Below are 14,639 nucleotides of genomic sequence, written 5' to 3'. Positions count from 1 at the left end.
CTCTGCTTTCCATCCATCTCCTCAGTCTGAGGACCTGATAGTCCACATGTTTGAGGGTCAGGTCTCACCTCACTTGACTGTGTGCTTGTAAAATGTTGAAGTGCAGGGATCTGTGAATCCAGCTGTTTTCCTTGTAGTCTAATTTCATCAGCAGCCCTAAAGCCCAGTGCTGAAATGACTGCAGCTGTCGAGCTGCATTAAAAAAGACATAGAGCCCCTGCATGGGATGCTTTATGTGGCTGATGGATGTGAAAAGAAGGTTCAGAGGGAACCTTTGGTGTACTGAGGAATAAAAGAAAAGCAAGAGACCACATACATCTTTCACTTAAAAGAAGTTCTACAGAAAGGTTTCTGTGTTGAAACATGCAGTTGCAAGATAATCTGAGGATAGAATAAGCCTGACATGGTTTTTAATATTCTTAATCTTTCCCCCACTTCTCTGTCACGGGAGAAGAGCCAGGAAAAGAAACAGAATTTGGGGGAAAGCTCTCTTCCTCTGGACTTTGAATCATCTCATGTTTATATTCAGGACAGGAAAATGTGCCACACTGCCAGACCCTGGCAATCTCCCCTGCTCTTGCATCATTTGCTGCTGGTATAAAGTAGCGGCTTTTGTGCGCATGTTCCACTGGCTCTTTGTGTCGTCGCTCGCTCGCCATTGGCTCTCCCTCCGCTCTGCGCTCAGCCTTCAGGCCGGACCAGCCTTCCACAGCACAGTGCGTGCGCCGAACGTGTGTGAGAGCGTATCTAAGCCGAGCTGCCTGGAAGTGGACTCTGCTTCACTCGATTCCCTGTAGTGGCAAAATGGAGAAAAAGAGTGAGATCAACGGGCACGCAATGCCCAGCTCGACCTCTACCGACCGGATCCTGGAGAAAAGCGCGCAGAAGAACTGCAGGGAGAAGCTGATGGAGTTTCTGAGAAAGAACCTGCTGGTGATCATGACCGTGTCGGGGGTGCTGGTGGGCGTCGGGCTCGGCATGATGGTCCGCAACATGAACCTGACCAAGGCGCAGATGACCTACTTCGCCTTCCCCGGTGAGATGCTCCTCCGGATGCTGAAGATGATCATCCTGCCTCTGGTCGTCTGCAGCCTCATTTCCGGCGCCGCCAGCCTGGACACGCGCTCCCTGGGTAAGCTGGGTGGCATCGCAGTCGCCTACTTTCTGGTGACCACGCTGATCGCCTCGGGGATCGGGGTGGCCCTGGCCTTCATCATCAAACCCGGCGTGGGCGCAGGAGCCCTGAACACCAACAACCTGGGACTGGAGAGCGTCAGCAGCGACAAGGAGACCACTGACTCGTTCTTAGATCTCGCCAGGTAGCCTCCTGTCGCAACACTTCAGTCATTTTTTTAACAACCTGAAACAGTAACAGTGATGTATAGGCTGAATATGAAGCAGATTGGTGTGACACTGCAGCAGCTCTGAGGGGAATAGTGGCACAGCGTGCGTCACGCGCGGGGGGACACTGGCTAGTTACACACATGATACATGGAGCCATCCGACGCGTGCACGCACACACTCTGTATCAAACATTACATGAGTGGTACACATTATTTAAAAACCCAAGCTAATCTTTGACTGGCATGGACTTAATGCAGCCGTGGAGCAGGTCAGTGCAGGCTGCAGTTCACCTGAACACACCAGTGAAGCTCAGTTAGAAGAGTCAGTTTGTCAGGCTCTGGACCAATCACAGTGCGGTCCAGTTCTTCAGAGTGCATCATTGTGTGCAGAGGCTTATACTGATGGAGATGGCAGTTCCCCTCCTACTTGCTTAAAAAAGTTAACCATGATTGTGTGAAGTGGGCTAACATTGAAGTTGACCCTGGTTCACAGCAGCATCAACTGCCGTTCACACACCTCTAACACAACAGTTAATTGTTTGTCATGACTAGTCATCACAAGGAAAACTGATTTGCTGAACTGGTTTTGCTTGAATCCTCAAATTCTCACCTCCACATGCACCTCAATCTTCACTGGAACATAATTAAGTGCCCATCTTTCAGGTATTTGTACTTTACTTGAGTTCACAACTATTCCACAACAATTCAGGCTCACTGCACTACGTGTATTTGACGGCAGTTACAAGTTACTTTGCATATGAAGAGCCTCATAAAATATCATGTTCATAGATTTTATTACACAAAAACCCGTTCTAAGAGTAAAATGCTGCACACTCATCATTGCATTCGTAATCTTTACTTTTAATATTTACTTCTGTACTTTTATGTAAGTAAGACTTTCAAAGCAGCTCTTTTGTTTATAACTGAGAAGTTGCTTTTATTCAAGTGAAGCATCTGAATACTTCTTCCATCACTGAGTACAGCATGCAGTGCAAGGCAGTGCTGAAGTGCCACCAAAGTCGTGCTTTTCTTCTTTCTTTGTCCCTCGAGTAGAAAAGGAAAAGGGGAATTGCACAGCAGACTTTTGCAGAGGAATGTCAAGATCTTGTTGCCTGATTGCCACGACAGTATATGGATTTTAACCTCATTTGGTCGCCAGTGTTAAGAATTGTGGCTTTGTTCAGCTGTTTGGCTTTTCTGCCTTTAGGAGCAGGGTAAGCTAGTGCCAAGACTCATCAGTGCAATCTTACTGATACCATTGTTTCTATGCTCATTATGTATTTCAGTTTGTGTGTCAGTGAATCCCAGAATGCAATCTAACAAGTTATAAAGAAGAAGAAGAGGAGGAAGAAAACATACTTTGTTAATCACCACACAGCATGCACATGCATGCTTCGGTTAACACAACAGCAACACACAACGTGCACATGCCATGCATTTTGGTGAAATTGTTCCTCTGCATTTAACCCATCCTGGTCAGGCCTTCCTCCGCTGCAGACCAGGAGTAGTGGGCTGCCAGGCGACAGTGGCCCACTTCCTTTTTGTCACCATTTGGTCAGGTGGTGATCTTCTTGCATGTTTTTAGTGGGGGTTTTTGTGGCATGACACATCTCTGTAATAAAAGTTAAAAAAAAAGAAGCTACCACCTACAAATATCAGCATGCTGGCTGGCTTTCAGTGAGCTACAGGAGGGGTCCTAAGAATAAGTTCTCACAGGTGTGTGTGTGTGTGTGGGGGGGGAGCTGACAGCTGTTGAGAGAGTGGAGTGTATTTTGAGGAAGGCGAAGAGGTGGAGGGATAAACCTCAGCAGCACCGTGTAGTACAAACTGAATGCTGTCTGCTGCTGTCAGCACTTCTGTCTTATCACAATAGCAGGTGGGCAAGCTGCTGATATTTCCCAGTCTTACACTGTGGAGTCACTTTCTATTTGCACTGGTGACCAGTTGATCCAAACATTTGAGGAAGGATTAGACCAATACAGGATTTGAAAGCCAATTCTGATGAAGACTTTTTGTTCTATCTTGTTCTTATTCTTAATGCTGATCAGTTTGGACTGAAGCTGACAGTTTGGGGGGTTCATTCACAGAGGTTCACAGTGTTTCCTCATATATATATATATAGAGGTCAGGGCATCAGCTCCCCCTCCCCTCACAGCCGGGCAGCCTGCGTGCTGGAAATGACCACCGGCCTGCAGATCACGAGTCATGGCTGTCTAACAGTGGCAAATGTTGGCACTGTCCTGCAATAAACTTGAAGAAAAGTAAAAGTCTGGCAGACCCTTGGATTAGGGTCATGCATGATGTTTGGCTTAGATTTTTTAGGAAAGAGTCGTTATGTAACAGAGCTTTAGAAATCAGTCACCAGAGATGAGGCTCCGTGGGAAAAGCATTTCAGCCATCAGCTCTGGTTTCCCAGGGTTAACCCAGACCCTCGCCTCGGTCATGTGACAGGAGGAAACCTTGAGCCCTGAAACTTCAAGGTGCTTCAGAGTGTTTGAATTTCAGCTTTCCTAAATGAGACTATGGAGACCTTAATATGCGTCATATATGTTGTCTCAAAATACTGTTGTATACTGTTTTTGGGTTGTACTGCATATATTGAGCAGGAGCAAGTCACTTCCTGTTTGTTGAAAACAGTAAAGTGAGTTGATTTTGCTGTCTACTAATTGCAGCATCAGTGCACTACGTGACCTGGTGTGTGGTGTAAAACCGATACACCACAGAATGGAACTGTGACGTGGCATCTGATGGATGGAGGTGTTCACAGCAGGATGACCTGCAAACACGACTCACTGCTGAAACTAAACACTGCCACATCTCATGTTCCATGTTATGACACACTCCTTTTTTTGACCCCTCACCTTTGTGTAGAACATTGGCTCCTCCACACACTTGAGTGTAATACAGAGTAAGTGATCATAGGCTTCATGCTGATTCGCTAACTTATGTAGAGTCATGGTCTGTGAGGACATCTTCATACCAAGGCTGAATGGCAAATAATCCAAGTGTTAATGGCAAAATGACAAATTTGTGTGGCAGAGTTGTGGTTGCATAGAGGCAAGTAAAACTTCTTGGTTAAAAGGAGGGACGAACTGTGCAGCTGTACAGGATGGTTTTGTACATATGAATGCTAATTATGACATGACAAAGCAAATTTCAATTAAAACATGTAAAACAATTATGTAAAATCAGAAGTTAGTGACATATATTTATTTATTTTTAATTTAAGAATTTAAAGGCTACATCCAAACCCTGTAGCTCCTGACTGACGACAGGAAAACACACGACTCAACTGTCATCTTTTATTTTTATGGATAAGAACACAAGAAATATCCAGTTTACCCATCAAATAAAGGAAAAGTGAGGTGTAAATGAATACAGTGAAACCTCCAGGAATATCTAATCCTAGTAAAGACCTTGGTGATTTGTTTTAATAGAAGATGAACACAGACAGTAGATCAGTGCCAGAACAACTGCTCTGTCAGGGAATTTAGGGAACAGTGGACTTAATGGAAGATCCTGGGAAAAGAGCCAAACTGCAGGGAGTGTGTGATGACAGACCAATCCTGTGAACAATTTATCATTCAGATGCGTTAACCACATGGTTTTAAAAGACTTTCTGAGGCCAGTGTTCAGTAGTTGTTTGATTGCTTTTTTTAATAACAAACCACAGGCTTATATAGTACCCGTCAAATACATGGATTCAAACAGGAAAAAGAGCAGTAAGATAGTTGTAACTTTCCCTGGATCTAACTTGTTTTTCTCGTCCTTCCTCAGGAATTTATTCCCAGCAAACTTGGTGGCAGCTGCTTTCCGTTCTGTGAGTGCCAGCACCTCACTTCACTGATCCTCTATTGTATCTCCACTCTGTCTGCTTATCCTCTCCACCTGTGTCTTGTGTGGATTGTTCATTAGAATTTATTTCGCTAACCACGCGGATGCCACTCCACGTTCATTTACCGCCGCTGTAAATCCTGCCTGTGGCTTAGAGCCTCACAATGCCTCTTAATGAGGAGATGCTCAGAATAGAGACCGCTGCTCACCCTTTCTCCCCTGTTGCTTACCAGCCGTTACCATGGCGAAACCATTCCATTCCAGCCACCCTAGCAACCCGCCTCGCCTCGCCGCTCTTGAGCGTGACCCGCTTCACTTCGAAGAATTATGATCGTGTCTGTTAAAGCTGAAAAAAGAAACAGGAAAGTTCAATATTTGGGGATGCAGGGATACAAAAAGGTTATGCACACAGCAAAAGGAAAGGATGCACAGAGACAGTCACACGCATTCATACTCCAGCTAACTGCCTAAACTTATCTCAAACTACCTACCTTAAACTTGCCTAAAACCAGGCCAGTAAATTATAAACTTCATGAGTGAACTGAGTTTCAAAGTGCAGCCAGGTCGTTGAGTTCAATAATTCATCCCCCCCACCCAGCCTATACTGTGGTAGAGCCCCTGTGGAATGAATCCAACTGTGGATTAAACCAAGAAAGCAGAGGAGAGGGGAGATTTACACAAAATGACAAGCAGCTAGATGCTTAAACAGACATTTAAACAAATGAAGTGGAAGATTTAGATTATTGGGAGGGCTGTCTTTTTAGTTTTGTGACTACGGTCACATACTGTATGCCTTTGCGTGTGCAAGTGTGCTGCAGTTCCAAGAACCTCGAGTCTCATTTAAAGTCCATAGATCTGCCAAGATGTCAGGAACTTTTATCCTGTTGGGCCGTTTAAAGAAATGCACAGAGAGACAGCATTGTATTAGTGCTGGTTGTCTCCTTTAATGCATGAGGACTGTCTGAACTTCAGTGGACAGTGTCAAACTGGCCCCCAATTCCACACACATGCTGCATTCCTCAGAGGAGCAGCACTCTTCTTAAATAGTGTGGTTTTCGGATTTCTTCCATCATTCCCAGCCCATTTTCACCCCGCTTAAGCTGTATTTGAAAAGGGTTTCTTGATTGGTTTGATCGATTTAGTATTAGTTAAAAAGAACATTTACTAAACAATATGAATAATAACAGAATATAGAACAGAGGTCACAAGCCTAAAAGGCAGGTCACAAATCAGTTTTGATGAGAACAATAAAATACAAACAAGCTGCTGACTGCAATATTGAATACAAGCATTCAGTGTCCTAACAAAAAAAATCCCAAGTCTCACACAAAAAGACAAGATTTTCTCAGCCATGAAAATCTTAATCCTTCACTTGAGTGCAAGAGTTCTGCACTGCAGGTTTAACTTTCCACCACTTTGTGAACACATGACTGTATGAAGGATGTTACTACATGGACTCAGGAACACGTCGTAAAACCACTATCAGTAAACACACCTTGTTTGCAAATGAATGCTTTCTGTTTTCATTACACAACATCCAGGCTTTTTTGGAATCATGGTTGTACTACTAATGACATCAGTTGAGGACATACTTTGGCAGATAATGATCACAAACCTGGATGAAATCTATACATGTCACAGCACCCCTGCTTTTGTTAGTCAGCGTACTCTGGACTCTCAGAGAGGAGATAAGGACTTACACATCTTTCAAAAATCACAATATGTGTTTACTGGCACTAACAGATACCTGGGATACTTCAAAATCACTATTTGCATGTTGACACTGTAACTACACATTTCAGCCCTCAAATGTAACAATAAAAACCAATGATTAAACAGCAGCAACCAAAATTTACAAGTTTTCCTTTCCTTTATGTTGCAGTACGCCACTGACTACAAGATGGTTGCTGTAGGAAACGACACCAATGGGACCACCCTCTATCAAAAGGTAGAAAATGTATGTGTGTGTGTGTGTGTGTGTGTGTGTGTGTGTGTGTGTGTGTGTGTGTGTGTGTGTAAGTGTAGGTGTATTACTTGTGCTGTGGGGACAGAAATCTGTTTACACACATTGCGGGCACTTGCCAAGTCTTGGGTTAAAGTTAGGTTAAAGTTCAGTTCATAAGGTTGAGGTAAGGTTAATCTTAGGTTAGGTTTAGATAAGGGCTTTTTTTTTTGAGGTGGGCAGGGTTAGGGCCAGGGTCAGGGTCAGGGTTAGGGTTAGGGTCAGGGCCAGGGTTAGGGTTAGGGTCAGGGTTAGGGTTAAGCAAGTCACAGTTATGGCTATAGTTAGGGTAAGTCTCCAGGAAAATGAATGTAAGTCTATGTAATGTCCCCAAAATAATGAAAACAAGTCTGTGTGTGTGAGAGTCACCCATGGGTGCAAACTCACTGAATAATTACAATGTGAGTGACTAATGGACTAATGGATGGCTTAGTTTAAGAAGAATGGGTTTAAGGTTGGTGAGGAAATGCGGCAGTTTTTGAAAGAGTGAGTGTGGTCATGTCAGCTATTAAAAGCAGGTCATGTTTTGTCAGACAGCCATTATAAATACGCTTGTATCTGTGTCAGGTCAAAGAGTAATTGCTTTTCATTTAAAGATTAAAGCATGTCTCAGGGATTCAGATTCACTGGCACCGACCATGAGTTTCACAACTCTTGAACACTTAGATAGGTCATTAAAATGCATTTTAAACCAATGACAGAAAAAGGAGGGAGAAGCTTTTCACCAGGAAGGAAAAAAGGCATTTTTCTACTTTGCTACTAAAAGTCTGTAAAAGTGCAAAGAGCAAAAACCAGCAGGGGAGATCTTATGCGGCCTGCCGAGCTCATCTTAATCAAGTACAGTTTTCTTTGTTCAGCGTTTATCACCAAAAAGCATTTTAAGATGAACACAAGGTAAAGGATAGGTAAGGTTTTCATACTTTACTCACAAGTCATATAGAGGAAGAGGAATCAGTCCTCCTTTCCACACTGTCCATGAAAACATCCCTTCATAATGACACTGCATAGGAAATGAGGCACAAATTCCACAATTTCGGGTTTCTTCACACAACTTATTCTGTGCAACATCATGAATACCTTTGGACAGCGACTGTCCAAAAGTGTACATCTGGTTTAAATCAGTTCAAATCTTACTGAGTACAACAAAGTGGTTTCTGTGTTTGTAGTGTGATTTCAAAAGTCATTCAGTCAGAGTGTTGGCTGGTGGACAGGTCAGCTTAACCCACCAGATATCAATTGAGCCTGTGAGGAAGATAATGTGTTGGTCTGAACGGGGAACAAACACAAGCCTGGTTCCAGATTTATAGATTGCTCCTGGTCTGTTAGATATTATGGATGCTGGATCATAGATGAGTGTATGATGAGTTTGTTATAAGGAGAGACAGGAGCTCAGAAGCAGAATAACAGATGAATGAAGATATAAAGACTCTTTATATCCTTAAAAGCCTTTAACATAGTAGCACAAAAAGCTCTACCAAAGCAGCATCCTGTTAGCTACGACAAAGAGCCACCTTCAAAGGTTCTGTGCAGTGAGGTGCTCAAATGGTTTAACACAACAGGTACTGAAGAACCTTTTAAGAATGCAGAAAATGCTTTTTATGATAACTTAAAAATGTTTCCGACTGGCAGGTTGTTAAAGGTTTCTGTATTATGTGATGTGCTAAATTTGAACATAGTAATAATGTTTTGAATCCAGCTACTACTCAACAGAGGCCATGGCTTGCCCCCGCTGACCCAGTGTAAGGGAACAGTTGGGGGATCTGATGTTGGCATTAGTCCATGGTATTTGTCTGTCGTGGGTCATGGTGGACAGTCCCCCCAGTGCCAGGGGATGAAGCTGGTAGAGCTGTGGGAGAGCTCAGGACAATGGACGGGGATTGAGCTCAGGATTTGTCCCTGTCCTTATTCGTTATCCATCATCCAGTTCACTGAATCCTTCAACTGCCTCCAGACCTGTGCGCCCACGCATGCACACTCTGTAGCAAGAGGTGTCGTATAAACTACTGCGGAAAAAAGCTGTGTTATTGTTTGACAAGCTTCCATGTTCTTAATGAAAGGCTACAAATGAGCGGACAGTATCTGGCCATCACTGAACTGCAGCAACCACTGTCTACTTCAAACCTGTTTACAGTTTGATCAACATACATTTTTAGCCACGCTAACAGTGTGGATCGTGGGTCATTACATTAGTCCTGTTGGTCCACCACTTTGGTCCAAAATATTTTGATTGACATGAAACTGTACAGACGTTTGGTGTCCCCAGAGGACGAAACACTAGAACTCAATGATCCCCCAACTTTTCCTCTTGCACTTGACTGAGATGTCTTGACAGCTATTGAGTGGACTGGAACAAAAAGTGGAACAGACGTCCATGGTTCTTAGATGATATCTCCTAGTGATTTTGGTGATCCCCTGACTTTTCTTGTTCCTGTCAAGGACCATTTAAATTTTTATAGCATCCTTGGCCGCACTCAGATTTAACTTCACTTGATGATTTCTCATTTGAGAACAGAGAGCTGAGAAGCTGCTGGAGCTTTAAGTTCAGGTCTGAGAGGTTCTTGGTAATGTTCACATTGAGGTTCAAATCCCACAGACACTTGCTATCATTGAGATCCACTTCAGGTTTTCCTTCATCTCCCTGAATTATTCCAGAAAATCTGACAGTTTTACTTTGTCTGGTGCTAGCAGCTCCACAGCAGCAACAAGGCTCTCCTTTACAAATTCTCCTTCTGATTGAAGTTGCAGCTTCTTCGCTATTAGCTCTCCACCACGAAACTTGCCTGCACAACACCATCTCTGTCAGACATGTGGTCTGTGAAAGCTGCTTGTTGGACACCCAAACTCCACTGTAGAGGGTTAACTTCTTCCAAGTGCATGCAAGATCAGTCTTTTTCATCACTGCGAGGTCGTCCCCACAGACTAGCTTAGACACACTGGCTCGTCTTTTACTTTAACAAAAAAATAATTGTCCATTTCTCTTTGAAAACACAACAATTGGTATCTACTGACATTTCGTTGCCAGGCGCCTTGATGCAGTGATGTGGTATCAACGCTTTGTGCGTTTTGTTCAGGGACCACCCGGATGAACATGTTAGTCAACCACTGCATGTTATTTTCTTCATGGCTGAAAAAAGTAATAGCTTTTTTAATTCATGGATTATCTACTGTGTGTTTCAGGTGCCTGTTGGCACAGAAATAGATGGCATGAACATCCTGGGTCTGGTGCTATTTGCCATGATATTCGGCGTGGCACTGAGGAAGCTGGGAGACGAGGGGGAGGAACTCATTCGTTTCTTCAATGCTTTCAACGAGGCCACCATGGTGCTGGTGTCCTGGATCATGTGGTGAGTAGAGTTGGACACATATGGGAATTTAAAATTAACTAACCATTTGTTGCTGTTACCATCCCATATTCCAACTTTCTTCTTCTGCCTTTGCTTTCATGGTAAACCTCTTGTATCTCTCAGGTATATCCCCTTCGGCATCATGTTCCTGGTGGGCAGTAAGATTGTGGAAATGGAGGACGTGGTTCTTCTGGTCACTAGTCTGGGAAAATACATCTTTGCTTCAATCCTGGGCCACATTATCCACGGAGGTATCGTCCTGCCTCTCATCTACTTCGGCTTCACACGCAAGAACCCCTTCAGTTTCCTGTCAGGCCTCATCACGCCTTTCACCACTGCTTTCGCCACCTGCTCCAGGTATTCTGTCACATCACAGGGTCCCACATGAACCGCTGACTGAAATGGGAAAAGCTTTGAGTTTGCATTTCAGTGATAGAAACCAGAGAGGTGCATGCCAGTGAAATTAGGAGGAATAGCAACACACAGTTAGAATAAGAAAGAGTTATGAAACAAATACACAGTTTCAGCCCTTTTAGCTTCACCTGTAGATTCAGTCTTGACACCCTGACCTTTCCTCTAGCTGCTCCACTATCTGGTGAAAAGTTCAATGTGTACACAAGAAAGATCAAAATGTAGATAGATAGATAGATAGATAGATAGATAGATAGATAGATAGATAGATAGATAGATAGATAGATAGATAGATAGATAGATAGATAGATAGATAGATAGATAGATAGATAGATAGATAGATACTTTATTCATCCCCAAGGGAAATTCACAGTTTACTGAGCATGACATTTGCTGAGCATATTCATGCTATGCAGAGGGCAAACTCTTTCTCTGCATGCACTGTTCTCTTGTGCTACACTCAGGCCAACTGTCAACTCTGGGTACAAGATAACTCATAATCTAACAGGCAGGTTTCCAGTGACCCCCATTGCTATTGCTGTAGCACCACCATCAACAGACACTTGCAAGAGAAACTGATAAGGCTAATAAGAATACTAAAATAATCATGATGTTTGTTTCAACACTATTGATATTGTGCAAAAACTGAACAATGCAGCTTCTTTGGTCTCCTAGGACCTGCCGTCCACATATGTGCACATCACAGTTTGGATTGTCTAGACCACCGTTCAATTGAAATTTACAAACAAATATCCTCATATGTGGACATGATTTTTCTCAGAAACTACATCCTGTAAAAAGATAATTCTTTGTTTTTACACTCATCAGGTCCCAATCAGCCCAAATAGCAAAGAGAAATTAAAAATGCATGCATTGTTCAGTTCTTAGGAGGATAAATATTTAGCTTTGTTTTGACTGTAAGATTGTAAGTCTGCACTACAGTAATGATTTTACAAGTTTATAGGTTAAGATTAAAGTTAATACAGTTTAGCAGGGCAGGATAGCATGATATAAAAAGGGGCCGTACAACCCCTTTAATGTTATCCATGGGTCTTTTGCAAGAGTGTCACATACATTTTGAATATTAAAGCAGAGCCAACAGAAAGTTCTGCCCATTAATGGGATTTTGTTGTGCCATATTGTCCTTATGATGTTTAGAAAGACGTTCAGTGGCAATACCAAAAAAAGGAAAAACTAGTCCACTAATCCAGCAAAGCCAATATGAGCGTTGGTATGGCTTTCGTTGGGGGATAAAGGTTGAGAAGCGTGAATGTTTGATATTAGTTTACTGTGAATGGCTGATGAAGATGAAACCATAATGCTCTATCACTCTCTTTTTCTCACCAGCTCAGCAACTCTTCCCTCTATGATAAAATGTGTTGAGGAGAACAACGGCGTGGACAAACGCATCAGCCGCTTCATCCTACCTATCGGGGCCACTGTTAACATGGATGGGGCGGCCATATTCCAGTGCATCGCCGCTGTCTTCATCGCTCAGCTCAACAATGCTGAGCTGAACGCTGGACAGATCTTCACCATCCTGTGAGTTCAGGGGATTGAGAGATGAAACGTTAAAATGATCCATCTGTAGATTTGTTCTGACATTTACCAGCAAAGCCAAGAGGTCAACCTTCTGTTACAAGTAGTGTTCTATCATTCATAAGATTATTTTGCATTATTTCCAGAGTGACAGCCACAGCCTCAAGTGTCGGTGCAGCAGGCATCCCAGCTGGTGGCATCATTACCATCGCCATCATCCTGGAGGCGATCGGCCTGCCGACCAACGATCTGTCCCTCATGCTGGCTGTTGACTGGATTGTGTGAGTAAAACATGTGAACCCACTGATGCCTGTATTGGAAAATACGCCTGTATTTTCCCCCGAGCGGCAGTGCTCTGTGGTTCTAGAGCAAGCACACGCAGCAGCAGGTTAAATATGAACACGTTCAAATATATAAATGCTTTACCTCTGAGCTGCTTGAGTAGACCGGTCTGAGGCAGAGCAGAAAACTGGCTTCACAAGTCTCTCCAGAGTGTCTTTTCGTTCTCATGTTGTGGATCAAAAACATCTGAGCTCTGATGATAAGACACTTGGCCTTGTGCAGAGGGAGCTCTATCAGTGTTGCCAATCCATGTATCCTGCTGTTGGGGGCTGATAAGAAGTGTGTTTTTCAGTCCATTTTTTTAGCTTTCTTAGTGAGGAAATACTGTGCATGTAACTTAAAATAAGAGACTATAATGTAAATAGGTAAGTAATAAAGGGAAAGATGATCCATGGCAGTGTTTGTTTACTCAGGTGGTGAACTCATGAGGTCAAGACTAACTTAAGCCATGGCTAACCGTCTGTCTTTTATGTCCACGGTGCGTCCAGGGATCGTACCACCACCGTGGTGAACGTGGAAGGCGACGCTCTGGGTGCTGGAATCCTCCACCACATCAACCAGCAGGAGATGAGGAAGCAGCAGCAAGACGGCGAGCTGGCGGAAGTCCGGGTGGAGGCGGTGGCCAACGTCCAGGCGGAGGAGGAGACCTCGCCGCTCGTCACGCACCAAAGCAAAGCCTTAGGGGCCACGCCGGAAGCCATTGAGTCTGTCCTGTGAACTCAGCGAGACCTTTCGTCTTGCCCCCTGACCTTTTGACACTTCTGACGTTGCTGCTGATGCACCCTTCTGACTCAGTGTCCATTCAAAAACAAGGCCACTGATGGTTTTGAGGATAGTGCCGTCGTACCAGTCTCGAGCAGTGACAGTCTCCTGTGCACATCGTGCTTTAGAAATTTGGTCACTCGGCTCAAAATCTCAATCACTGGGTTTCCATCCAGGTATTTTAATGGAGGTTAGGATATGGTGAATTTGAGAATGATTCATTTTGCAAACAATTCATCAGTCTATCTTAAGAGGTTTTTATTTTTACTCACACTTGATTGAAGCATTTCGCGATAAACAGTGATGGAAACACCTTGTGTAAAATGTCCCTAAACATTCCCATAAATGTCGTAGCTGTGTTTGTCTCTTGTACCGTATGAGATGCTCACGGCTCAACGGTCACATCAGAACATCAAGTGCATTTATGTTTTTGTCTTCAGACAGCAAATACAATGGCTAACATTAACTATAAAATACTAACAACTTGCCAAATGCTGACGAGTCAAACTCTAACTGAAGCTTGACGGCGTCTGTTATGACTTCATTACACGTTCAGGCGCCTCAGCTCAGCGGGTGCAAACGTATGCGTGTTCAGCTCATTTTTGCTTTGAAGCAGCAAACTCTGTCTTCTAAAGCCACATCAGATTGAAAAGGGAACTATTTGGTCCCAGGTTTAAATTTGGTGTTTGTCATAATTCAGGGAGATGTTTACAAGATGTGCCCAGAGGATCTGTTTGCTGACCGTCAGCAGACAGCGTCAAACATTAACCCTTCAATGACAGCTTAAGCATGTGGCCTATTTTTTGGTCAAGTCTCGTGTAACCTGAAGCATTTTGGACGTTGAACCACTTGAATTAGTGTGTTTATGTGTGTTCATTGCCATTATGGCCTCAAGTAAGAAAACCCTTTGATACGTCTTATATCCCCAGACTAATCCTATTTATCCCTGAGTACACAGAACACTGGGGTTATTTACATAACCATGGTTCTCTAAAGCTCTAACACCATGGAAAAAGACCAGGAAAACAGCCAACTGCAAACATGATAAGACACATCAAGTTT

The 14,639-nt window shown here is 43.5% G+C and overlaps 1 protein-coding gene across 1 annotated transcript; it reads left to right on the top strand.

The window, feature by feature from the left end:
* The first annotated feature begins 686 nt into the window (after positions 1-686).
* slc1a4 (solute carrier family 1 member 4) lies at positions 687-14,374 on the top strand. The gene is made up of 8 exons (XM_070977530.1): positions 687-1,319; positions 5,121-5,163; positions 7,060-7,125; positions 10,357-10,523; positions 10,647-10,880; positions 12,282-12,476; positions 12,620-12,754; positions 13,304-14,374. Exons 1-8 carry the CDS (start codon positions 805-807, stop codon positions 13,530-13,532), a joined length of 1,584 nt encoding a protein of 527 aa, XP_070833631.1. The 5' UTR covers positions 687-804; the 3' UTR covers positions 13,533-14,374.
* Positions 14,375-14,639: the final 265 nt, after the last annotated feature.

Source organism: Chaetodon trifascialis, chromosome 13 (genome assembly GCF_039877785.1).
Source record: "Chaetodon trifascialis isolate fChaTrf1 chromosome 13, fChaTrf1.hap1, whole genome shotgun sequence".
NCBI lineage: Eukaryota > Metazoa > Chordata > Actinopteri > Chaetodontiformes > Chaetodontidae > Chaetodon > Chaetodon trifascialis.
The sequence above is the reverse complement of the archived record's forward strand: the minus strand, read 5'-3'. Positions and strand labels throughout refer to the sequence as shown.

What these genes read in the sequence shown, in the direction of transcription:
- slc1a4 (XM_070977530.1), top strand. Translation starts at nt 805, where the DNA reads ATGGAGAAAAAGAGTGAGATCAACGGGCACGCAATGCCCAGCTCGACC. An exon ending in GGACCACCCTCTATCAAAAG is followed by an intron (nt 7,126 to 10,356) that starts GTAGAAAATGTA and finishes TGTGTGTTTCAG; the next exon opens with GTGCCTGTTGGCACAGAAAT. An exon ending in GGACAGATCTTCACCATCCT is followed by an intron (nt 12,477 to 12,619) that starts GTGAGTTCAGGG and finishes CATTATTTCCAG; the next exon opens with AGTGACAGCCACAGCCTCAA.